General features: G+C 46.8%; 1 protein-coding gene across 3 annotated transcripts in view; it reads right to left on the bottom strand.

Moving 5' to 3' along the window:
• Positions 1 to 1337: 1337 nt before the first annotated feature.
• palld (palladin, cytoskeletal associated protein) overlaps positions 1338 to 25804 on the bottom strand; it is a 243012-nt gene continuing 218545 nt past the window's right edge. For all 3 annotated transcript variants that reach the window (XM_060834813.1, XM_060834829.1, XM_060834821.1), the window contains 4 exons: positions 12456 to 12663; positions 8133 to 8298; positions 4433 to 4566; positions 1338 to 2043 (listed from right to left, as the gene is read on the bottom strand). In XM_060834813.1, coding sequence (XP_060690796.1) covers positions 1871 to 2043; positions 4433 to 4566; positions 8133 to 8298; positions 12456 to 12663 — 681 coding nt within the window. In that variant the 3' untranslated portion in view covers positions 1338 to 1870. The remainder of the gene's footprint in view (positions 2044 to 4432; positions 4567 to 8132; positions 8299 to 12455; positions 12664 to 25804) is intronic.

Below are 25804 nucleotides of genomic sequence, written 5' to 3'. Positions count from 1 at the left end.
TGGCAACCACAGTGTGAGATCTCATCGCCTTCAATGTGTCCGCCTGTTTACTAACTATCCCAGTCGACAAACTCAAACCACTGACACCTTCTCATACCATCCAGATGCCAAATTGGAAAAGGCAATTAAAAGGCACTAACAACAGCCCATCTCCCAAAATCAACTGCTACATTCAACCTGAAGTTTGCTTCCTCGGTAAAACAACCAAACCATATCAAGGAGCTCTGTAGGCAACAAAACTCCCAAAGTCTTCCTGGGATTTAAGTTTTAAAAAAATGATGTTTAAGGAGAGACACACAGCAGTTGAAGTCAAACTAGCTATGGAGGAGATTGACAGCAATGAGAGGACTGACCCTACCTCCATTTCCTGTCTATCAGTGATGGTTTCTGCTTGGCTTCTTCAACTGGAAGCCACGCCCGCACTGGGTCATGAGTGGGACTCAAAGGTCAAAAGGTCAAATAGCCTTCGTTCCATTTGCCTGTGTTTGGCCCATTTCCCTCGAAACCTTTCCTATCCATGTATCTTTTAAATGTTGTAACTGTACCAGTCTCTACCTCTTCCCCTGGCAGCTCATTACACACACACACACACACACACACACACACCATCCTCTGCGTACAGATCAATCCAATTGCAAGGAAAGGCCGTGGGTTGAGGTAGAGCCTCACCCTGAGTCAGAGCGTTGGCCAACGCCTGGTGAACGAAGAGTTAGCAGTGCTGCCATATCAGCTGCCTCAGAGGAAGCGCTCAGAGCTCATACCCTCACTCACACAGAGCCACCCCAATACCTCATTGTCACATAACTCAATACTGCGAGACCTGTTACCAGCTCTTCCAGAGACAAACACCACAACCGTTCTGCTATGGTATGGTTCACCTCAAATATTGCTCGGCCTCTATAGGCTGCTAAACATCACACTTGGCTCAAATCTAACCAGTGAAAGTGCTACACTGGTGGCCAACTGGGTTAACATTTCTGCTTTCAAAGAGCCTTGCCAAAACTGTCACTGCGATCTGTGACTTCAGCAGCTCGAATTAAGAGAAGATGAGAAGGAGACAGCGAGGACTCGAGTGAGGTTGGTGGAGCCACACACTATAGTCTGCCAAAGGCCGCACTAACAGCCTCAATGTGTTCTTTCACCATATGTGTTGACAGGACAGCCCCACCCCGTGCCTTGAGAGACAGTTTGATGTCAATCAGGACTCCCAGAAAGCAATGCAGCCTTCAGAGGCACACATGACCACACATCTTGTCCCTTACTGCAATCCATTTCCAAAGAGAAAAAAACCCAACACTGTTCCCCACCCTCCCACCTGCCCCAAATCCCCTCCTCCCCCTTCCCACAGAACATTATCACAAACAGAATACATCATGCTCTCAAGTCTGAAGGCAACCTGAATCATACAGTTTCAGCTCAGGCACTTAGGTGATGCTGATTTTCCAGAATATATATTCTTTAACAATGTGTATATAATGGTTTATAATAAATGGTAGCCATTGTGTAGCAGAATACCTACTTTATAATCCGGCCATGCAAGGTGGCACATGGATATCAGAATATGTGCATGTGTCAAATCCAATTCTATCCAATGCTCGCTTGAATACCAATGCCTCCTCCCTGTTTTCAGTTCAAAATCTCTTCATCTTATCTCATGCTTAAGGTTCTTGTATTGTTGCACATTAAAAAAAAAGTATGTGTATATATATATATATTTTATATATATATGTTTGGATAAGCTTTCAGTGTGTATGGACTTGGTGGCCCTGATGGTCTGGATGTACTTGCTCCTGACGTGAGGCAGTTTTCTCCCCCATCTGCCTGAAACCCTGAAACCTCCGCATTGCTCTCTCTCCCACTGAGGGTTTAGCTACAGGTCGTCGCTCTCCACCAGGTCAGACTGGGGGCCAAGATGGGTGGGGTTCGCCTCAGGCAGGAATGCCGACTTGATGTCGAGTCCTTGGTCGGTCAGTGCAGCGTAGCGACTGGCGGAAGGCCGCACCTTCTTTGGTTTGGAGCTGGGGGTTTGGTGCCACTGAGGGGCTGCAGGTTAGAAAACAGGAAAAGAAGGACATCAGAAAACATCCAAAAAAAACCGTCTCCCCGCCTTCTGCAGAGCTCTCTGGGACTCCCAGAGGTGATGAGAGGAGCTCTATAAATGCAAGGCTTTGCTTCGCACGAGTTGCTGTATTTCTAGAGGCTTCTCTCTCATTATAGAGACCTCTATTGGCACAGCACCTGTACCTGCACCAGGAGCATCTCTATGCATTGCAAACCAGCCAACCAATCAACAGAGCTACCTGGTCCGAAAGCACGAGCAGACTGTCCACATTGTAGAAGAGTGAGCTCACATCATTGGTTGGGATAGTATTTAACCTTTGATCTTTCATTGGACACGGATTACCTGAGAAGTCCATGACGTATTTCAGAGTCAACTGCATTGCTGTGGCTCTGCAGTCACAGGAAGGCCAGGCCAGGTTAGATTAGATTCCCTACAGTGTGGAAACAGGCCCTTCGGCCCAACATGTCCACACCGACCCTCCGAAGAGTAACCCACCCAGACCCATCTCCCCCTGACTAATGCACCTACCACTATAAGGAGTTTAGCCTGGCCAATTCACCTAACCTGCACATCTTTGGACTGTGGGAGGAAACCAGAGCACCCGGAGGAAAACCCACGCAGACACGGGGAGAATGTGCAAACTCCACACAGACTCAGGCTGGAATTGAACCTGGGACCCTGGTGCTGTGAGGCTGCAGTGCTAACCACTGAGCCACCGTGCTACCCACAAGGGCAGCAGATTTCCTTCCTGGTGAACTAGATGTGTAGTTTTATGGTCACTATTTAGCTTTCAATGCTTGATTATTTAACTGACCTCAAATCCCAGCAGCTGCTGTGGTGGGATCTGAGGTCATGTCCTCAGGACGTTAGCCCAGGGGGGCTGCTGGGTATCTAGCTCTGGAACATTACCTCTACACCAACACCAGCCTTCCCCCTAAATTGCAATGCATTATTAATGCTGAGAGGAAACGTTGTGCTTTTGACAAAGGCTTGACAGTCATTTCTGGACCACCGCAGTCAAGACATTGCATCCATAACCGTCACCACACATCAAACAGATTTAACATCTGTAAGGCATGTTCGGACATTGGGATAGATGCTAAGCAACAGAACAATCTGCCAGTGTCGTTGGTCTTATGTTAAACTCAATTCTGGGCTTTCCAATCAGGTCTCTCTAGATTAGATTAGATTACTTACAGTGTGGAAACAGGCCCTTCGGCCCAACAAGTCCACACCGACCCGCCGAAGCGCAACCCACCCATACCCCCACACTTACCCCTTACCTAACACTACGGGCAATTTAGCATGGCCAATTCACCTGACCCGCACATCTTTGGACTGTGGGAGGAAACCGGAGCACCCGGAGGAAACCCACGCAGACACGGGGAGAACGTGCAAACTCCACACAGTCAGTCGCCTGAGTCGGGAAATGAACCCGGGTCTCAAGCGCTGTGAGGCAGCAGTGCTAACCACTGTGCCACCGTGCCGCCCACTCTAGTAATCATCTTTCTACACCTTTGTACCTCATTGGGTATAGCAGTGCTTTGAGACAGCCTGAGGATTTACCAGGTGCTATACAAATCCAGAAGCTCATGCATTCAGAATGTGGAGCACAAAATCAATGTCATTGCTCCAAAGCCGTACTGATGCTGTGCTGCAGTATTGGAGGTGCAGTCTTTCAAATGAGATGTTAACTGAGGCTCGGTCTCTTCTAAAAATGCAAGCTCCTTTTTTCTTGTTTTCTCCTCAGATGGGTAGAAAGTATCTGCTTTCAGGGGGTATATGATGATGTAGCAGTAATAACTGTGGGCTGATAATTGTATAGTCAAAGAGTGTGGTGCTGGAAAGGCACAGCAAGTTAGGCAGCATTGAGGGGCAGGAAAATTGACGTTTCAAAACTTTGATTCTCCTGCCCCTTCAAACGCTGCCGGGCTGGCTGTGCTTTTCCAGCACCACACTCCCGACTCTGATCTCCAGCATCTGCAGTCCTCACTTTTGCTTGGTAATTGTACAGACCCAGGCTAATACTCATGGGTTCAAACTCCAAGATGGCAACTGGTTAGAGTTTAAACTCTGTTACTAAGTGTGAAATGTAACATTAGCTTCAGTCATGGTGATGAGGAAGCTGCCATCAGTGGTTGTTAAATATTTGTTTCACTAATCCCTTCAAGGAAGGAAATCTGCTGTCCTGATCTGACCTTCCAGAGACACTGTGATATGCTGAAATCTTCATTACCCTCTGATCAAACCCCTCAGGTGAAAGGCAATCCGAGATGGGCCGCAAATGCTGACCCTTCCAGTGATGCCCGTATCCCATAAAGGAGTGAGGGCGAAAGTGAATGAGCGTTCAACAGGAAGGGTTTGACTCACAGTAAATATCCAGCTTGGCTGTACAGGATATTATTCCGGCTTCATTTTTAGCTGATACAGTATACCAGGCAGCATCCTCCTTCGTGGTTGGTTGAATGAGCAGGCAGATGTAACCTTTGTTATCATGGTGCATGCTGAGAAATTAAAGGCAGATTCAGGTCACTCAGACTTTAGCGAGGAACTTCAGCGAGGAATCACTCAACTTTACATCAAACTGAAAGCACAGAAACAGCCCATTTGGACAACTTGGCAATACCTGTGGGCAGGTTTCCAATAATTAAGGGAATCATTAAGGTGTATGGGGATAATCTAGGCAAGTGGTGTTTAGGATTATCAGATCTGTCATGATCTCATTGAAAGTGAAGTGGACTGGATGGGCTGAATGGCCTATTGATGATCTTAAGACCTGTTATTATGCACCTGTAAAGCTTCCAATTGCCCTTCTTCAGCTGGCACGAACAGCATTTTCTTCCAACGTGACATTTTATAAATTCCTTCTTTGGAAATAAAACCAGTCTGACTCCAGATTGGGATACAGGCAGACTTTAACTTCACATCTTTAATGCATTGTCTGAGCTGAGATGTCACCCTTTTTTATATACTGATAAAACCTTCTCAGAGCTGTGACGAAATAAATTCTGAAATTTACATATTAATCAATCAAAACCCACATCTCCATTCTAAGTGATTACAGACTCAACAGCCATCAAGATTTCTTTTGCCTGAAACGTCGATTTTCCTGCTCCTCGGATGCTGCCTGGCCTGCTGTGCTTTTCCTGCACCACTCTAATCTAGCCATCAAGATTTGTCTAATACATCGCATCAGTTGTATGACACTTTGATCTTTTACTTATAAATTCTTTGTCCTATGTATCCGCTGTACTGGCAACCTGATGAAGGGGCAGCACTCCGAAAACCTGCGATTTTAAATCAACCTGATGGACTACAACCTGGTGTCATGTGACTCCTGACTTTGTCCACCCCAGTCCCACATGGACACCTCCACATCACAATCTTTCTTTTGCCATTTACAGTGCCTCTATCTCCACTTTTTAACACTGAGAACAGAATTCTGGCTCATGATTAGAAGGTTAATAAGGACATGAGAGCCCTTAATTGTTGTCAAAATTCTAATTCAGTGGAGAATGCAGGTTTCAGTCCACTGGGGTAACACAATCAAACTTATAAATCACTAGAAGAGACCAACAAGTCTTAATGTCACACTGAGGAAGTGCTACACTGTCTGAAGGTGCCATCTTTCAGATCAGACATTAAACTGAAGCTCCATCTGCCACACACTGTTCTGTGGTGGATGAATTCATCGCTACTTAACACAAGGAGCTGCAGATTTACCACAAAGCATCTCGAGTCTTTGAACTGTCTTCTCTGGAAGGATAAAAAAAACGCATTGATCCATCACCCGGCAAATAAATTACCTCCTGCGGATTATAAATTGATTATAGAGTGAGCATTGAGGGAGTGAATAATAAATAAGTAGAATATTGGTGCTTATTGCAAATGGTGTGGAAGGTAATAGTACTGTAGCTTTAGAGGGAATTTCAAGCCTTTTCTGCCAATTCAACATGATTTTGGCTGATCATCCAATTTCCATTTTCTCCCCACACCCACTGACCCCTTTAGTACTGTGTCTAATTCCTTCTTGAAAATATTCAATGTTTTGGCCTCAACTACTTTCCATGGCAGAGAATTCCACAGACTCCCCACTCTCTGGGTGAAGACATTTCTCCTTATCTCAGTCCTCAGTGTACTACCCTGTATTCTTTGACAAGCATATGGACGTACATGGAATAGCGTAGGTTAGATGGGCTTCAGATTGGTATGACAGGTCGGCGCAACATCGAGGGCCGAATGGCCTGTACTGCGCTGTAATGTTCTATGACTGTGACCCCTGGTTCTTGACTCCTCACTCATTGGTAACATCCTTCTTGTCAAATCCTGTTAGAATGTCATAGTTTACAATTCTTATTGAAGTAAATAAGATCCTGGGAGGATATGATGGGATGAATACCAGAAGCATGTTTCTCCTTATGGTGGTGGAGGGAATGTGGTGGGGAGTGGGAATCTAGAACTTGGCAATGCAGTTTAAGAAGGCATTTGACAAGTTAGACTGCTTAGCGAGGTTAGATCAAATGGAATCCAGGGAGAGCTAACCATTTGGATACAAAATTGGCTTGATGGTAGGAGGCAGAGGGTGATGGTAGACGGTTGCCTTTCAGAATGGAAGCCTGTGACCAGCGTTGTGCAACAAGGACTGGGTGCTGGGTCCACTGGTTTTTTTGTCATTTATATACAAGATTTAGATGTGAACGTAGGAGATATAGTTAGTGAGATGATGTGAACATTGGTGGTGCAGTGGATAGTGAGGAAGATGCCATGTTGAAAGTTACAGTTGATAATGACTACACGTGCATCGGGACGTACAGTACAAAGTAGAAAAATGGGTGTGTTTTAGTAACAGAAATGTTATTCGCACCAATGTTCCTTTTCTAAAAGAGAAGCCTTGGCTATCATTTTTATCTTTCAATGGCTACAGCTTCAAAATTGAAGAGTTTAAATAAACTCATTCGCTTCTCATCTGATGAAGGGCTGCTGTAGTCAAGGGTTACAGTTGAGCAGGGAGTTGGAATCGGTGGAATTTGATTGTTTACAGAAGACATGAACCTAGCCATTCAATTTATCTGGTAATGGGCAGGGAATTTTTAAAGTTAAAACAAAACTGTCTTTTGTCAGTGCAAAAGAAGGAACCATTGTTCTCTGGTGTATGGATTAATCGCTACTTAACACGAGAAGCTGCAGATTCACCACAAAGCATCTCGAGTCTTTGAACTGTCATCTCTGGAAGGATCAAAAAAAGCGCATTGATCCATCACCCGGAAAATAAATTACCTCCTGCGGATTATAATTCGATTCAGTTTTATAAGTTAACTAAAAGGGTGTGTATTAGTTTAGAGTCCTCTGGCTCCATGACAGGGTGGTTGAGAAGGTGTTTAGCTCGCTTGCCTTCATTGCTCAGACCATGAGGAGTTGGAATGTTATCTTAAGGTTGTTCAGGACATTAGTGAGGTCTCTTATGGAGTACTGTGTCTAGATCCGGTCACCCTGTTGTAGGAAGGATATTATTAAGGTGGAGAGGGTTCATTATAGATTTACCAGGATGTTGCCAGGAATGAAAGGTCTGAGGTATAAGGAGAGGCTGGGTAGGCTGGGACTTCTTTCACTGGAGTGTAGGAGATTAAAGGGTGACCTTATGGAGGTTTATAAAATCATAAGGGGCATGGATAAGGAGAATAATCAGGATCTTTTTCCTTGGGTCGGGGTTTGATTCCAGCAGTTTAATGTGCAGTAAATCCTCCATATCCACTAAATCACGAATGTACCTATCCACGTCAAAAATAAATAACAACAGAAAACAGCATCTATGGGCTGAACTCCCGTATCCATGATGTTTAACATATTTGTAATGAGCTCCGCACTGACAAATTTCATCACGTGTGGAGTTTCTCAGAAAGGAAACCCTCGTGTACACGAATGACGAGTAAGTGCTGGGAAGTGAGGTTGGTGCTGACTCAATGGGCTGAAGGTCCTTGTCTATAATGCTTGAGTCTATATACCCCCTTAAAGGCACACAAACATCAGAACAGTCAATTTGCAGTTCTGCAGGAATCACAAACTCACTCACCTTACTCTCTCTGTGTTCTGGGTGAGGGACTCGTTGTCCTTTTTCCAGAAGATCTGCGGATATGGCACACCCGAGACACGACATTCTAACCGTATCGGATAGCCCTCGGCCACCCCAGTGTTCTGCAGCTTCTCGATGAATGCTGGGGCTCTGACCATCTCTTTAGCTGTGGGGGAAGAGCACTATAGAATCAGCAAGCCAGAGACAAAGGACTGCTGCAAATGTGTTGCTGGTCAAAGCACAGCAGGCCAGGCAGCATCTCAGGAATAGAGAATTCGACGTTTCGAGCATAAGCCCTTCATCAGGAATAAGAGAGAGAGAGCCAAGCAGGCTGAGATAAAAGGTAGGGAGGAGGGACTAGGGGGAGGGGCGATGGAGGTGGGATAGGTGGAAGGAGGTCAAGGTGAGGGTGATAGGCCGGAGTGGGGTGGGGGCGGAGAGGTCAGGAAGAGGATTGCAGGTTAGGAGGGCGGTGCTGAGTTGAGGGAACCGACTGAGACAAGGTGGGGGGAGGGGAAATGAGGAAGCTGGAGAAATCTGAATTCATACCTTGTGGTTGGAGGGTTCCCAGGCGGAAGATGAGGCGCTCCTCCTCCAGCCGTCGTGTAGTTGTGTTCTGCCGGTGGAGGAGTCCAAGGACTTGCATGTCCTCGGTGGAGTGGGAGGGGGAGTTAAAGTGTTGAGCCACGGGGTGATTGGGTTGGTTGGTTCGGGCGGCCCAGAGGTGTTCTCTGAAGCGTTCCGCAAGTAAGCGGCCTGTCTCACCAATATAGAGGAGGCCACATCGGGTGCAGCGGATGCAATAGATGATGTGTGTGGAGGTACAGGTGAACTTGTGGCGGATATGGAAGGATCCCTTGGGGCCTTGGAGGGAAGTGAATGTGGAGGTGTGGGTGCAAGTTTTACATTTCCTGCGGTTGCAGGGGAAGGTGCCGGGGGTGGAGGTTGGGTTGGTGGGGGGTGTGGATCTGACAAGGGAGTCACGAAGGGAGTGGTCCTTGCGGAACGCTGATAGGGGAGGGGAGGGAAATATATCCTTGGTGGTGGGGTCCGTTTGGAGGTGGCGGAAATGGCGGCGGATGATACGTTGTATGTGCAGGTTGGTGGGGTGGTAGGTGAGAACCAGTGGGGTTCTGTCTTGGTGGCGGTTGGAGGAGCGGGGCTCAAGGGCGGAGGAGCGGGAAGTGGAGGAGATGCGGTGGAGGGCATCGTCGATCACGTCTGGGGGGAATCTGCGGTCCTTGAAGAAGGAGGCCATCTGGGCTGTGCGGTGTTGGAATTGGTCCTCCTGGGAGCAGATGCGGCGGAGACGAAGGAATTGGGAATATGGGATGGCGTTTTTACAGGGGGCAGGGTGGGAGGAGGTGTAGTCCAGGTAGCTGTGGGAGTCAGTCGGTTTATAATAGATGTCTGTGTTGAGTCGGTCGCCCGAGATAGAAATGGAAAGGTCTAGGAAGGGGAGGGAGGAGTCTGAGACAGTCCAGGTGAATTTCAGGTCGGGATGGAAGGTGTTAGTAAAGTTGATGAACTGTTCAACCTCCTCGTGGGAGCACGAGGCAGCGCCGATACAGTCATCGATGTAGCGGAGGAAAAGGTGGGGGGTGGTGCCAGTGTAGTTGCGGAAGATGGACTGTTCCACATATCCTACGAAGAGGCAGGCATAGCTGGGGCCCATGCGGGTGCCCATGGCAACTCCTTTAGTTTGGAGGAAGTGGGAGGATTGAAAAGAGAAGTTATTCAGGGTGAGGACTAGTTCAGTCAGTCGAAGGAGGGTGTCAGTGGAAGGGTACTGGTTGGTGCGGCGGGAAAGGAAGAAGCGGAGGGCTTTGAGTCCTTCGTGATGGGGGATGGAGGTGTACAGGGACTGGATGTCCATAGTGAAAATAAGGCGTTGGGGACCGGGGAAGCGAAAATCCTGGAGGAGGTGGAGGGCGTGGGTGGTGTCCCGAACGTAGGTGGGGAGTTCTTGGACTAAAGGGGACAGGACCGTGTCGAGGTATTGGGAGATGAGTTCGGTGGGGCAGGAGCAGGCTGAGACAATGGGTCGGCCGGGGCAGGCAGGTTTGTGGATTTTGGGCAGGAGGTAGAAACGGGCGGTGCGGGGTTGTGGGACTATGAGGTTGGAGGCGGTGGATGGGAGATCCCACGCCATCCCATATTCCCAATTCCTTCGTCTCCGCCGCATCTGCTCCCAGGAGGACCAATTCCAACACCGCACAGCCCAGATGGCCTCCTTCTTCAAGGACCGCAGATTCCCCCCAGACGTGATCGACGATGCCCTCCACCGCATCTCCTCCACTTCCCGCTCCTCCGCCCTTGAGCCCCGCTCCTCCAACCGCCACCAAGACAGAACCCCACTGGTTCTCACCTACCACCCCACCAACCTGCACATACAACGTATCATCCGCCGCCATTTCCGCCACCTCCAAACGGACCCCACCACCAAGGATATATTTCCCTCCCCTCCCCTATCAGCGTTCCGCAAGGACCACTCCCTTCGTGACTCCCTTGTCAGATCCACACCCCCCACCAACCCAACCTCCACCCCCGGCACCTTCCCCTGCAACCGCAGGAAATGTAAAACTTGCACCCACACCTCCACATTCACTTCCCTCCAAGGCCCCAAGGGATCCTTCCATATCCGCCACAAGTTCACCTGTACCTCCACACACATCATCTATTGCATCCGCTGCACCCGATGTGGCCTCCTCTATATTGGTGAGACAGGCCGCTTACTTGCGGAACGCTTCAGAGAACACCTCTGGGCCGCCCGAACCAACCAACCCAATCACCCCGTGGCTCAACACTTTAACTCCCCCTCCCACTCCACCGAGGACATGCAAGTCCTTGGACTCCTCCACCGGCAGAACACAACTACACGACGGCTGGAGGAGGAGCGCCTCATCTTCCGCCTGGGAACCCTCCAACCACAAGGTATGAATTCAGATTTCTCCAGCTTCCTCATTTCCCCTCCCCCCACCTTGTCTCAGTCGGTTCCCTCAACTCAGCACCGCCCTCCTAATCTGCAATCCTCTTCCTGACCTCTCCGCCCCCACCCCACTCCGGCCTATCACCCTCACCTTGACCTCCTTCCACCTATCCCACCTCCATCGCCCCTCCCCCTAGTCCCTCCTCCCTACCTTTTATCTCAGCCTGCTTGGCTCTCTCTCTCTTATTCCTGATGAAGGGCTTATGCTCGAAACGTCGAATTCTCTATTCCTGAGATGCTGCCTAACCTGCTTTGCTTTGACCAGCAACACATTTGCAGCTGTGATCTCCAGCATCTGCAGACCTCATTTTTTACTCAGAGACAAAGGACTCCTACTTTGCTGTATCAAACTACATTCCAAGTTACTGCCCATTTTCCAATCACCTTGAGAAAGAACATGAATCAATGCCTCATTCCCAGCCAGGGGTAGAGATCTCAACAGTTAGGTTGGGACTGCCAGACAAAACAGTGAGAATTTCCTCTCCCAAAGGAAGGCGAACATCCAGAGGTGAATTATCGACGTTGGATCAATCTGTGCTGTTGGCATTGCAAACCAATGGTATGGCCAACTGAGCTAACCAACACCAACACAGCTCTCAGCCAAGACCCAAATGGGTGATGGGCTTCTCACAGGCATGAATGATCCTATAATTATTGATTTATAGGGGTCGACAGTTTGACGATTTCAGCAGCACCCCATCCTCGTGGGAGTGAGCTGGGGGAATGGAGTGAGCTGGGGGAATGGAGTGAGCTGGACATTGACTGTATTTCCCTTCCACTCCCCAACATCGCTCCTACACGTAGACCAAAAACACACCTAGCATGAGCACATAACATCCAATCCATATGCTTGGATTGTCAGCCCTGTTGGAAACTAGTCCTGCCGTGGAAAGCTATGTTCCAGTTGGCACTGTGCCTCACAGCCTCTAACCTGGTCACGTCACAGCCTGTCATACTTCAATGTCGGGTACAACATTAGTCTGCACTCTGAAATAGTAGAGGAACTTTTACTTCTCTCATGGCATGGTGGCTCAGTGGTCAGCACAGCTGCCTCACAGCACCAGGGACTCGATTTCAATTCTAGCCTCGAATGACTGTCTGTGTGGAGTTTTCACATTCTCCCCGTGCCTGCGTGGGGTTTCCTCCCACAGTCCAAAGATGTGCAGGTCAGGGTGGATTGGCCATGGGAAATACAGGGTTACAGAGTAAGGGGGTGGGTCTGGTTGGGATGATCTTTGAAGGGTTGGTGAAGACTCGATGGGCTGAATGGCCTGCTTCCACACTGTAGGAATTCTACTGGGGAGGGTTGGAAAGGAGAGAAGCTAATGTTATACCTGCGACAATTAGCTCGAGACTGAAAGAGTTCTGTCCAGCTCGGTTTGTGGCAATGCATGTATACATCCCAGCATCCCTAGCAGTAGCAGGCTCAATGACCAGGGAGTGAACTCCATTCTCACGGACGAGCATCTTGTGGCTGCTGTCTGATCGGATCTGCTTTCCATTCAGTTGCCAGATGAGGTCTGGGGTGGGCAGGCCACTGACCTGTAAGGACATACAAGTGCAAAACCTCGTCAGTCTTCACCTCAGGCACCTTTAGTGTAGCTTGTTGTGAAACAGATGCTAGGTTGATCTTGCTGCTAGACCATCACATTCTTGAGCACTCTGCAAGCCTGAACCTGGCTGGTGGAACTCACATCTCTTGAGTGTTTGAGGTTGTGTTTGCAGACCAGAGACTTGAACAACGCAAAAATTGGAGGGGATTCTGCCATTGCTGTACCAAGAGAGTGCTACACTGCCAGAGGTACCGTAATTTTGATGAGGCCCTATTTAGCCCCTAATAACAGCAAAATACTACGGATGCTGGAAATCCTGAACAAACAGAGAATGCTGGAGAAACTCAACAGGTTTGACAGCATCTGTGATGAGAGAAACAAAGTAAATGTTTCTAGTCTGGTGTGATCGTTCCTCAGATATGAAGATATGGGTAAAGTGGTTGATGTGGTGTATATAGATTTCAGTAAGGTGTTTGATAAGGTTCCCCACGGTAGGCTATTGCACAAAATATGGAGGCATGGGATTGAGGGTGATTTAGCAGTTTGGATCAGAAATTGGCTCGCTGAAAGAAGACAGGGGGTGATGGTGATGGGAAATGTTTATCTTGGAGTTCAGTGGTGTACCGCGAGGATGTGTTTTGGGTCCTCTGCTGTTTATCATTTTTATAAATGACCTGTATGAGGGTGTAGAAGGATGGGTTAGTAAATTTGCGGATGACACTAAGGTCGGTACAGCTGTGGATTTTGCCGAAGGATGTTGTAGGTTACAGAGGGACATAGATAAACAGCAGAGCTGGGCTGAGAGGTGGCAAATGGAGTTTAATGCGGAAAAGTGTGAGGTGATACCCTTTGGAAGGAGTAACAGGAATGCAGAGTACTGGGCTAATGGTAAGATTCTTGACCGTGTAGATGAGCAGAGAGATCTCGGTGTCCAGATACACAGATCCCTCAAAGTTGCCACCCAGATTGATAGGGCTGTTAAAAAAGGCAAACAGTATGTTAGCTTTTATTGGTAGAGGGATCGAGTTCCAGAACCATGAGCTCATGCTGTAGCTGTACAAAACTCTGGTATGGCCACACTTGGAGTATTGCTTGCAGTTCTGGTCACCGCATTATAGGAAGGATGTGGAAGCTTTGGAAAGGGTGCAGAGGAGATTTACTAGGATGTTGCCTGGTATGGAGGGAAGGAATTTTGAGGAAAGGTTGAGGGACTTGAAGCAGTTTTTGTTAGAGAGAAGAAGGTTGAGAGGTGACTTAATTGAGGCATACAAGATAATCAGAAGGTTAGATAGGGTGGACAGTGACAGCCTTTTTCCGAGGATGGTGTGATGAGCACGAGGGGGCATGGCTTCAAATCGAGGGGCGATAGATTTAGGACAGATGTCTTTACTCAGAGAATAGTAGGGGTGTGGATTGCATTGCCTGCAACAGTAGTAGACTCGCTAACTTTATGGGTATTTATAGGTCACAGGATAGGCATATGACCGAGAATGGAATAGTGTAGGTTAGATGGGCTTCAGGTTGGTTCCACAGGTCGGTGCAACATCGAGGGCCGAAAGGCCTGTACTGTGCTGTAATGTTCTATGTTCTACGTGAACTCCTTCTGTCTCTACAGATGCAGCCAGACCCACTGAGCTTTTCCCTCACTTTCTGTTTTTATTTCATGTTAGCCACTTTTATCCTCTCTTGTTGGGAAAAATATTACACCGGTCCATTCGAAGAATCTTAAAGGCTCTACGTTTGCAAGTACCTTTAGTCAGAAATTGAGATTCCAATCTTAAAAAAACAAAAGAACAAAAAAAAAGACAGCACAGGAACCGACCCTTCGGCCGTCCAAGCCTGTGCGGATCGTCATGCCCCAACTAAACTAAAAAACAAACATTCTGCCCATATTCAGTCCGTATCCCTTTATTCCCTCTCTATTCATGTAACTATCCAGATGCCTCTTAAATATCACCAGTGTGCCTGCTTCCACCACATCTTCTGGCAGTGTGTTCCAGGCCCCTACCACTCTCTATGTGAAAAACTTCCCTCGTACATCTCCCTTAAACTTTCCCTCTCTCACCTTGACCATGTGTCCCCTTGTAATTGAAAGCTCAACCCTGGGAAAAAGCCTCTGACTATCCACCCTATCAATGCCTCTCGTCATTGTGTAGACCGCTATCGGGTCTCCTCTCAGCTGCTGTCTTTCCAGTGAACACAATCCTCGTCTTTTTAACCTTTCTTCACAGCCAATGCCCTCGAGACCAGACAACACCCTGGTGAACCTTCTCCGCACTCTCTCCAAGGCTTCCATGTCCTGCCAGTAGGGTGGTGACCAAAACCGTACGCAATACTCCAAATACGGCCCAACGAGGGTCTTCAGCCAATTCAATTCACTCCATTTAATATCAAGAAACAGCTAAAGACGTGGGGAGCCATGAAGCCTATGAAAAGTGGGAGCCATGGCCCGGTGATATTATCACCAGGCTAATAATCCACGGAGAAAGTGAGGACTGCAGATGCTGGAGATCAGAGCTGAAAATGTGTTGCTGGAAAAGCGCAGCAGGTCAGATAGTATCCAAGGAGCAGGAGAATCTTTCCTGAAGAAGGGCTCATGCCCGAAACGTCGATTCTCCTGCTTCTTGGATGCTGCCTGACCTGCTGCGCATTTCCAGCAACACATTTTCAGCTAATAATCCATGGACCCAGTTAATGGTCTGTGGGCCTGAGTCCACATCTCACCACAGCAGAGAGTCAACTCTGGATTTTGTTTTAAAGAAAAAAATCTAGAATGAAGAGTTTAATAACCAATTAGCAGGGCAGTGGGGAAGATTCTTATTTGGTTCACTACAGGCCCTTAAGGAAGGAAATCTGCCGACTTTACCTCGTCTGGTCTCAGAACCATGGTCATGTGGTTCTCTCTTACCTGCCCTCTGACTAGGGATGGACAATAAATGCTGACCTGGTCAGTGATGGATTCCCATGAAGGAAACTAAAGGGAGGCAACAGTACTGAACCCATGTGCTCCAGAATTCACTGTGTGTCTACCCTGTGCCATCAGCGATGACATGGAAAATGCCACAAAGCAGGACAAATCCAACTCAAATAATTAGTACCACATCATTCTTCTCTCAAGCATCAGTAACATGATGGATAGGCACCATCAATAGTGCTGTCACACGATAGCAACCAGGTTTTTCCCATGTTAGGGGAGTCTAAAACTGGAGGGCATGGGTTTAAGGTGAGAGGGGAGAGATACAAAAGGGTCTGGAAGGGCAGTTTTTTTTTTCACACAGAAGGTGATGGGTGTCTGCAACGGGCTGCCAGAGGTAGTCGTAGAGTCAAGTACAACTTTGTCATTTAAGAAACATTTAGACAGGTACCTGGATGGGATAGGTATGGAGGGATATCGGCCAAACACAGGCAAATGGGACCAGTTTAATTTGTGAAAACTGGGGGGCATGGGCTAGTTGGGCCGAAGGGCCTGTTTCCCTGCTGTAAACCAAGTAAGGATGGCAAATTTTCTTCACTAAAGTCCATTTTAGGTGAAGGCAATTGGCCATGTGGTATTATTGCTAAACTGTGAATCCAGAGCCCCAGGGAATGTGCTGGGGACCCAAGTTGAAATCCCACCATGGCAGATGTTGAATTTGGAATTCAATTGAAATAAAGACAGAATTAGGAGTCTAATGATGACCATGAATCTATTGTTGTCAAAATCCATTTGGTTCTCTAATGCCCCATTATAGGGAAGGAAACTGCCATCCTTACCTGGCCTGGCCTACATGTGACTCCAGACCCACAGCAGTGTGATTAACTACCCTCTGGGATGGGCAATAAATGCCCTCATTCCATAAATGAAACAAAAATAAAAACAGTTGGTTTTTGCAACAAAAAGCAATGATAGTTATCATGCTAAGCATATCAATGAGACCAGATTTCAATTCCAGATTGAGTAACTGAATTGACGTTCCATCAACTGCCATGAATATGAACCTAAGAGTTTCTCATTGGCTCACCCAGTGATACAGTCACTACACTATTACCATCCCTTTCCTGCACAATATGGTGCAAAGTACATCTGCTGGACCTGCTAGCTCACTCAGATCGTTGACTTTGCAAAACATGTCAATTTATATCCAACCTGCATGTCCTTCAGCAACAAAAGGTGATTTAAAACAAAATCACAAGCATGAGAAAGTTTCCCATGGGAAAACACCCACACCCAGAGGAGATGTGGAGATAAGGAACGCGCTTTGTGAGGATCCCATGCAAGAAGGTAAACAGATTCAAGCTTGATAGTGGACCTGGAGCTGTGCACTGGGCTATATGTTCAGCAGAGGCCCAGCCCAAATGGCACTCGCTATACTCAAGTGACACGGCATCGTGTGCTTGTTAGGCCAACACTTTCAGAAATTAACATAAAACAAAGAACTGCGGATGCTCTGAAAAAAAACGGGAACTTCTGGAGAAACTCCACAGCTCTGGCAGCATCTGACAAAGAGTTACCAGACTCTGCTTTCCTTCCATATATTTGCTTTTCCCTGGGGTGGGGGGTGTCTAGAACTAGAGGGCATAGGTTTAAGGTGAGAGGAAAAGATATAAAAGGTACCTAAGGGACAACCTTTTCACACAGAGGGTGGTGCGTGTATGGAATGAGCTGCCATAGGAAGTGGTGGAGGCTGGTACAATTACAACACTTAAAAGGTATTTGGATGGGTATATGAATAGGAAGGGTTTGGAGGGATTTGGGCCAAGTGCTGGCTAATGGGACTAGATTAGATTAGGATATCTGGTCAGCATGGACGAGTCGGAAGGATCTGTTTATGTGCTGTACGTCTCTATGACTTCATATGCTGCCAGACCTGCTGAGTTTCTCCAGCAATTTCTGTTTTCACTTTCAGGAATTAGTTTGGCTGTCTATGTCATGATTGGCCATTACATCGTTCAAAGTCACACAACACCAGGTTGTGGCCCAACAAATTTATTTGGAATCACATTTCAGAACCTGACAAAGGAGCAGCGCCCCAAAAGCTTGTGCTTCCAAATAAACCTGGTGTCGTGTGACTTCTGACCTTGTCCACCCCAGTCCAACACCCGCACCTCCACACCATAGCACGGTTTGAAAGAGGATGGTTTAAACTGATGGCACTCAGTTTTACGACAATTGTTCAGGAATGCCGATGGGCTGACACTAATACAATGGCCTCAGCAGTGCACATTTGCGAGCTGGGAATCTGTGTGACGTTACACTGCAGTTCGGAGTCAGCGTTGCTCAAAGCAGACAGCTGAATTACACATCTTCAATTTGGCTTTGACACATGCAGCTGAAACAATGTGACTCAGCCCAGACTGGATTTGACCTCAAGTGTCTGATGTTACATATTTTAACGGGTGTTATCACAGTGGAGATTATACACGCCTGTGTAATGTCTATTGAGAGCTGTTGTCAGAAATGCCTCAAGGCTATTGCATTAAGATTCTGTCTGTCGTTCAGGCCTGTAATTCACTATAATCTACTGTTTAAAAATGTGATTGAAATCCAGTCTGAGGTGACCTGAACTTCAAAGGCTAATGGAACTCCCTCTACCTTCATTGTTATAAAAAACAAAGGCAGAGTAGCTTTCAAATATGTATTTATTCCTTCATTAGTTGTGGATTAAACTGACAAGTTTGTCAGTCATCCCTTGAACTGAGCAACATTGCTCCATCATTTCAGAAGGTAATTAATAGTTCCTTATATGTAGGCCATTCAGCCCTTTGTAACAACTCTGCCATTCAGTGAGATCATGGCTCATTTGATAATCCTGCGCTCCAATTTCCTGCCTTTTTCTCATAACCCTCACTTCCCTTACTGATTAAAAATCAATGAATCTTAGTCTTGAATATAATGACCCAGCCGTCTGTAGTGAAGAACTCCACAGATTCTGAGTCAATTGCCTTCTGGAGTTCAGCCAGACTGGTTAAGGATAGCTGATTTCGTTTAGAGTCATAGAGATGTACAGCATGGAACCAGACCCTTCGCTCCAACCCATCCATGCCGACCAGATATCCCAACCCAATCTAGTCCCACCTGCCAGCACCCGGCCCATATCCCTCCAAACCCTTCCTATTCCTATACCCATCCATTTGTTAGTTGTTGAAGGACACTGATGAACCCAATGGATTTCATAAGTGATCTTGATTTGGAGGTGCCGGTGTTGGACTGGGGTGTATAAAGTTAAAAATCACAACAACACCAGGTTATAGTCCAATAGGTTTATTTGGAAGCACTAGCTTTCAACGCGCTGCTCCTTCATCAGGTGACAACCACCCGATGAAGGATAAGTCATCTTAGTCACATTACAAAACTACCTTCCAATTCCTGATTAATTAATTGAATTTAAACCCCACTAGCTGCCATGGCAGGATTCTACCAAAGTGGTTATAAGCATCAGGAAAATAAGAAGACTTTTCAGCCCCTACCAGCAGTGAACAGTTACAGTCATTTCATACTTAAACCTCAGAATCCTGATTCACACTGAGTGAGTTAGAGAATAAAAACATCGTTTTGTCAATGCTGGAGGTTAGAGACTAAAACAGAGAATGTCAGAAACTGGCAACAAGCTGGGCAAGATGCTGCGCTAACACACAAACTCGGAGCAGAAATAGCCCATTCGGCCCATCACTCCTGACCTACCATTCAATAAGATGTGTTTGGGATCCAAATTCCACATTCCCATCCAACCTCAATCACTTTGCGTTCCCTTGTCTAACAGGAGTCTATTTGGTAGTTTTCGGATTTTATTACCATTTACTGCAGTATATTCTCTGTAACTCATCACAGGACGGACCCACCCAACTCTCAGGGGGTCAGATAATCCAGGTTCAGGTCTCATCCTGGGAGTGGAAGGTCATGGAAGGAGTGGTCGTAATGTAGTCGAACAAGTTAATCAGTGAATTGTAAAGCCATCCAACATACTCCAATGGCAGGTTGTAACAGCAGAGTTGATAGAGTGTGGCGCTGGAAAAGACACAGCAGGTCACACAGCATCTGATAAGCAAGAGGGTTGACGTTTCGGGCATAAACCCTTCATCAGGACTGGGGAGGGGGTGGGGCTTGGGGTAAGGTAGGGTGGATGGCGATCGCTGGGTGAAGGTCAGTAGACGGCAACAGGTCAGTGGGAAATGTGGAATGGATAGGTGGGAAGGAAGATGATCAGGTAGGACAGGTCAACAGGGTGATGCTGAGTTGGAAGGTCAGATCTGGGATGGGGTCGATGGGGAGGGGAGATTTGGAAACTGGTGAATTCAGGATTCGTGGCCAGTCACATGATGGAAAGAAATTTGGAACCTTTCCCGTCACTATCTATAACTCTCGGCTGCAATATGCATCTGAAAGTGGGTATTGCCATAACAACTGGGACCTCCAGAGTTAAACTGAAACATATCCCTTCCTGGAATTCCCAATGCTGGAGGAATTCTGTTTATCTCTCCAAAGGGATTTGGCTTTGCCTCAATGGCTGCTTCACCTGCATGATGCATTGTTCCATGTTTTGTTTTAAAAATTGCCATTAAGGCATGTCTTCAATCTTGGAAAATGTGCGGAAACATTCCAATGGACAGTAAAGCTCCAACCCATGCCCATTTCCCCACACCTCATCCCCACCTGTTCTCGGAACCTGAGCACGTTTGCTAACTTCCCTGGAATTGGGTCTGGATCATGAAGCCAGGAGGGTTCTGTTTACAATTGACTGATGGCAAACAGTCAGCGCTGCTCAGAATCGCAGGAATGCTACAGTGCAAAAGAGGCCATTCGGCCCATCAGGTCTGCAGCAACCTTCTGAACAGCAATACACTCAGACCCACCTCCCCTCTGCCCATCCCTGTAACCCTGCATTTCACATGGCTGACCCACCCACCCTTCACATCCCAGGACACCACTGTTAATTTAACATGGCCAATCCACCTAACCCGCACACTTTTAGCCCAATGAGGGTCAAGCAGGAGGCTGGAAGAACACAACAAGCCAGGCAGCATCAGGAGGTGGAGAAGTAAGTGTTTCGGGTGTGGTTTTTCTTCAGGTCCTGACTTCCCCACCCTCTGATGCTGCCTGGCTTGTTGTGTTCTTTCAGCCTCCTGCTTGTCTTCCTTGGATTCCAGCATCTGCAGATTTTTTGGTCTCCAATGAGGGTCAATCTTCTCAGTTGGTTGGACAGCTGGCAGCAATGCAGGGTGATGCCAACAGCATGAGATCAATTCTCTCACTGGCTGAAGTTAATATGAAGGACTCTCCTTCTTAACCTCTCCCCCCATCTGTGGTGTGGTGAGCCTCAGGTTAAACCACCACCAATCATGTCTCTCTCTCTCTGTCTGTAATGAGACAGTTGCCCTATGATCTAGTAAGACAATGCCATTTTGTCTAACCCAAAGTAGGCAGCTGCCTGGAAAAATCAGAGATGTTGTGTATAGGGGAAACTTTATCGTGTTAGCAATTGGAAACCACATCAGAATGCAAAACATCAGTGTGCATAAATTAGACAAGTTGAGTTGCATATCTTCTGTAATTCCTCTGTGTATAAGCAACAGGTAAGCATACTTGCTGAAAATGTGTTGCTGGTTAAAGCACAGCAGGTTAGGCAGCATCCAAGGAACAGGAAATTCGATGTTTCGGGCCAGAGCCCTTCATCAGGAATTTCGGCTCTGGCCCGAAACGTCGAATTTCCTGTTCCTTGGATGCTGTCTGACCTGCTGTGCTTTAACCAGCAACACATTTTCAGCTCTGATCTCCAGTATCTGCAGACCTCACTTTTTACTCGAAGATAAGCATACTTGGCCTATTTTAGGTTTATCTTCTAAAAAAACCAAATATCTCTTCTAATACAAAGTGGGACACTTCAATGACTAAAACACAGGGAAAATAAAAACATTTGTGTACATGCGATCATCAAACAGTCAAAGGCTCACAGCTCCACCTAGAAACCTGACGCATTGAGGATGAATACAGATTATTGCTATCACAGTCATAGTCACAGAGTCACAGGCGTCTACTGCAAAGGGAGGTCTACATTTTAGAATTCTTTGAGGAGATAATGAGCAAGTTAGTCAAAGGAGACATGGTTTATTTGGATTTCCAGAAGGCCTTTGACAGGGTGCCACACACGAGGCTGTTGAATAAGAGTCCATGGTGGCATCGTTGGCTGACTGGCAGAAAGAAGAAAGTGAGGGTAAAGAGATCTTTTTCAGGTTCGTACCTGGCAATTAATAGAGTTCTGCAGGAGTCAGTGTTGGGACCATAACTGTTCTCACTCTACATTAATGATCTAGACAGTGTTGCTAAGTTTGCAGATGACACAAAGAGGGGTGGAGGGACAGATAGTGTTGAGGGGGCAGTTGAAAGACTTGGATAGGCGAGGAGAGTGGACAGAGAAGTGACAGATGGAATACTGTGAGGTTTGCACTTTGGTAGGAAGGATAGAAGAGTAGGCTATTTTTCTAACTGGGAAAAGACTTTGGAAATCTGAACCCCAAAGGGACTTGGGAGTCTTAGTTCAGGATTCTCTTCAGGTTAACATGAAGGTTCAGTTGACAATTAGGAAGGTAAATACAAGAGCTGGGCTGTATTGCTGAGGCTGTATCAGGCTCTGGTCAGACTGCATTTAGAATACTGTAAGCAGTTTTAGGCCCTGTACCCAAGGAAGGAGGTGCTGGGCTTGGAATGGGTCCAGAGGAGGTTTACAAGAATGACCCTGGAAATGATGGGCATTTCAGAGACAGTCATAGAGATATACAGCAAGAAAACAGATCCTTCGGTCCAATATGACCATGCCGACCAGATAGCCCAACCCAATCTAGTCCCATTGCCAGCACTTGACCCATATCCCTCTAAACCCTTCCTATTCATATATCCATCCAAATGCCTTTTAAATGTTGTAATTGTACCAGCCTCCACCACATCCCCTGGCAGCTCATTCCACACATGCACCATTCCCTGCATGAAAAAGTTGCCGCTTAGGTCTCTTTTACATCTTTCCCCTCTCACCCTAAACCTATGCCTACTAGTTCTGGACTCTCCCAGCCCAGGGAAAATACCTTGTGTATTTACCCTATCCATGCCCCTCATGATTTTTAAAATTTCTATGAGGTCACCCCTCAGCTTCCAATGCTCCCAGCCTGTTCAGCGTCTTCCTATAGCTCAAATCTTCCAATCCTGGCAACATCCTTGTAAATCTTTTCTGAATCCTTTCAAGTTTCACAATATTCTTCTGATAAACAGGAGACCAGAACTGCACACAATATTCCAAAAGTGGCCGAACCAATGTTCTGTACAACTGCAACATGATGTCCCAACTCCTGTACTCAATAGTCTGACCAATAAATGAAGGCATACCAAACGCCGACTTCATGATCCGATCTACCTGCGAATCTACTTTCAAAGAACTAAAAACTGCACTCCAAGATCTCTTTGTTCAGCAACGCTCCCCAGGACTTTACCATTAAGTGTATAAGTCCTGCTCTGATTCACTTTTCCAAAATGCAGCACCTCACATTTTCCACTCCTCAGCCCATTGGCCCATCTGATCAAGAACCCGTTGTACTCTGAGGTAACCTTCTTCGCTGTCCACTGCACCTCCGATTTTGGTGTCATCTGCAAACTTAATATGCTCACATCCAAACTTTTAGTATAAATGATGAAAAGCAGTGCACCAGCACTGATCCTTGTGGCACTCCACTGGTCTCAGGCCTCCAGTTTGAAAAACAACCCTCCACCACCACCCTCTGTCTTCTACCTTTGACACAGTTCTGTATCCAAATGGCTAGTTCTCTGTGTATTCCATGAGATCTAACCTTGCTAATCAGTCTCCCATAAGGAACCTTGTTGAATGCCTTACTGAAGTCCATATAGATCACATCTACCGCTCTGCCCTCATCAATCCTCTTTGTTACTTCTTCAAAAAACTAAATCAAGTTTGTGATACATGATTTCCCATGCCCAAAGCCATACTGACTATCCCTAATCAGCCCTTGCCTTTCCAGATACATGTAAATCCAGTCCCTCAGGATTCCCTTCAACAACTTGCCCATCACTGATGTCAGGCTCACTGGTCTATAGTTCCCTGGTTTATTCTTACCACTTTCTTCAAATAGTGACCAACTCCCAGTCTTCCGGCACCTCGCCTGTGTCTACCGATGATACAAATATCTCAGCAAGGGGCCCAGCAATCTTTTCCTTAGTTTTCCATAGAGTTCTAGGGCATACCTGATCACGTCCTGGGGATTTACCCACCTTTGTGCATGTTAAGATATCCAGAACCTCCCCCTCTGTAATGTGGACATTTTTCAAAATGTCATCATCTATTTCCCCACATTCTATATCTTCCATGTTCTTCTCGACAGTAAACATCAATGCAAAATACTCATTTAGTATCTCACCCATTTCTTGTGGCTTCACACAAAGGCCGCCTTGCTGGTCTTTGAGGGGCCCTATTCTCTCCCGAGTTAGCTTTTTGTCCTTAATGTGTTTGTAAAATAGCTATCTCAGGTCCCCCCTTTTGCCCTCTTGATTTCCCTCTAAAGTATACTCCGACCAAAATTGGAGGTGTAGTGGACAGCAAAGAGGGTTACCTCAGATTACAACAGGGTCTGGACCAGATGGGCCAATGGGCTGATAAATGCGAGATGCTGCATTTTGGGAAAGCAAATCTTAGCAGGACTTATACACTTAATGGTAAGGTCCTCGGGAGTGTTGCTGAACAAAGAGACCTTGGAGTGCAGGTTCAGAGCTCCTTGAAAGTGGAGTCGCAGGTAGATAGGATAGTGAAGTTATTGGTCAGAGTATTGAGTACAGGAGTCGGGAGGTCAAGTTGCGGCTGTACAGGGCATTGGTTAGGCCACTGTTGGAATATTGCATGCAATTCTGGTCTCCTTCCTATCGGAAAGATGTTGTGAAACTTGAAAGGGTTCAGAAAAGATTTACAAGCATGTTGCCAGGGTTGGAGGATCTGAAATACAGGGAGAGGCTGAACAGGCTGGGGCTGTTTTCCCTGGAGCCCCAGGGGGCTGAGGGGTAACCTTATAGAGGTTTACAAAATTATGAGGGGCATGGATAGGATAAATAGACCAAGTCTTTTCCCTGGGGTCAGGGAGTCCAGTACTAGGCGACATAGGTTTAGGGTGAGAGGGAAAGATATAAAAGAGACCTAAAGAGCAACTTTTTCATGCAGAGAGTGGTATGTGTATTGAATGAGCTGCCAGAGGAAGTGGTGGAGGCTGATACAATTGCAACATTTAAGAGGCATTTCGATGGGTATATGAATAGGAAGGGTTTGGAAGGATATGGGCTGGGTGCTGGCAGATGGGACTAGATTGGGTTGGGATATCTGGCCGGCATGGATGGGTTGAACCGAAGGGTCTGTTTCCATGCTGTACATGTCTATGACTCTATGATTGCCTTTGAAGTCTTCTAAGGATTCACTTCATCTATCCTGTCTGTACCTAACATAATCTTCCTTCTTTTCCTTAACCAAAACCTCAATTTCTCTGGTCATCCAGCATTCCCTACACATATCACCTTTCCTATCATCCAAACAGGAATATATATTAGATTAGATTAGATTTACAGTGTGGAAACAGGCCCTTTGGCCCAACAAGTCCACACCGACCCGCCGAAGCGCAACCCACCCATACCCCTACATTTACCCCTACCTAACACTACGGGCAATTTAGCATGGCCAATTCACCTGACCCGCACATCTTTGGACTGTGGGAGGAAACCGAAGCACCCGGAGGAAACCCACGCAGACACGGGGAGAACGTGCAAACTCCACACGTTCTGAGTCCAAACTGAGTCAAGGAATTGAACCCGGGTCTCAGGCGCTGTGAGGCAGCAGTGCTAACCACTGTGCCACTGTGCCACCTACAGTCTCTGGCCTCTCATTATCTCATTTCTGAAGGCTTCCCATTTTCCAGCTGTCCCTTTACCTGTGAACATCTGCCCACAATCAGCTTTTGAAAGTTCTTGCCTATCACTGTCAAAATTAGCCTTCCTCCAATTTAAACTTCAACTTTTAGATCCAGTCTATCCTTTTCCATGACTATTTTAAAACTGATAGAATTATGGTCACTGGCCCCAAAGTGCTCCCCCTCTGACACCTCAGTCACCTGCCCTG

The sequence above is a fragment of the Hemiscyllium ocellatum genome, chromosome 2, assembly GCF_020745735.1.
Source record: "Hemiscyllium ocellatum isolate sHemOce1 chromosome 2, sHemOce1.pat.X.cur, whole genome shotgun sequence".
NCBI classification, from domain to species: domain Eukaryota; kingdom Metazoa; phylum Chordata; class Chondrichthyes; order Orectolobiformes; family Hemiscylliidae; genus Hemiscyllium; species Hemiscyllium ocellatum.
This window is presented reverse-complemented; position numbering and strand designations above follow the sequence as displayed.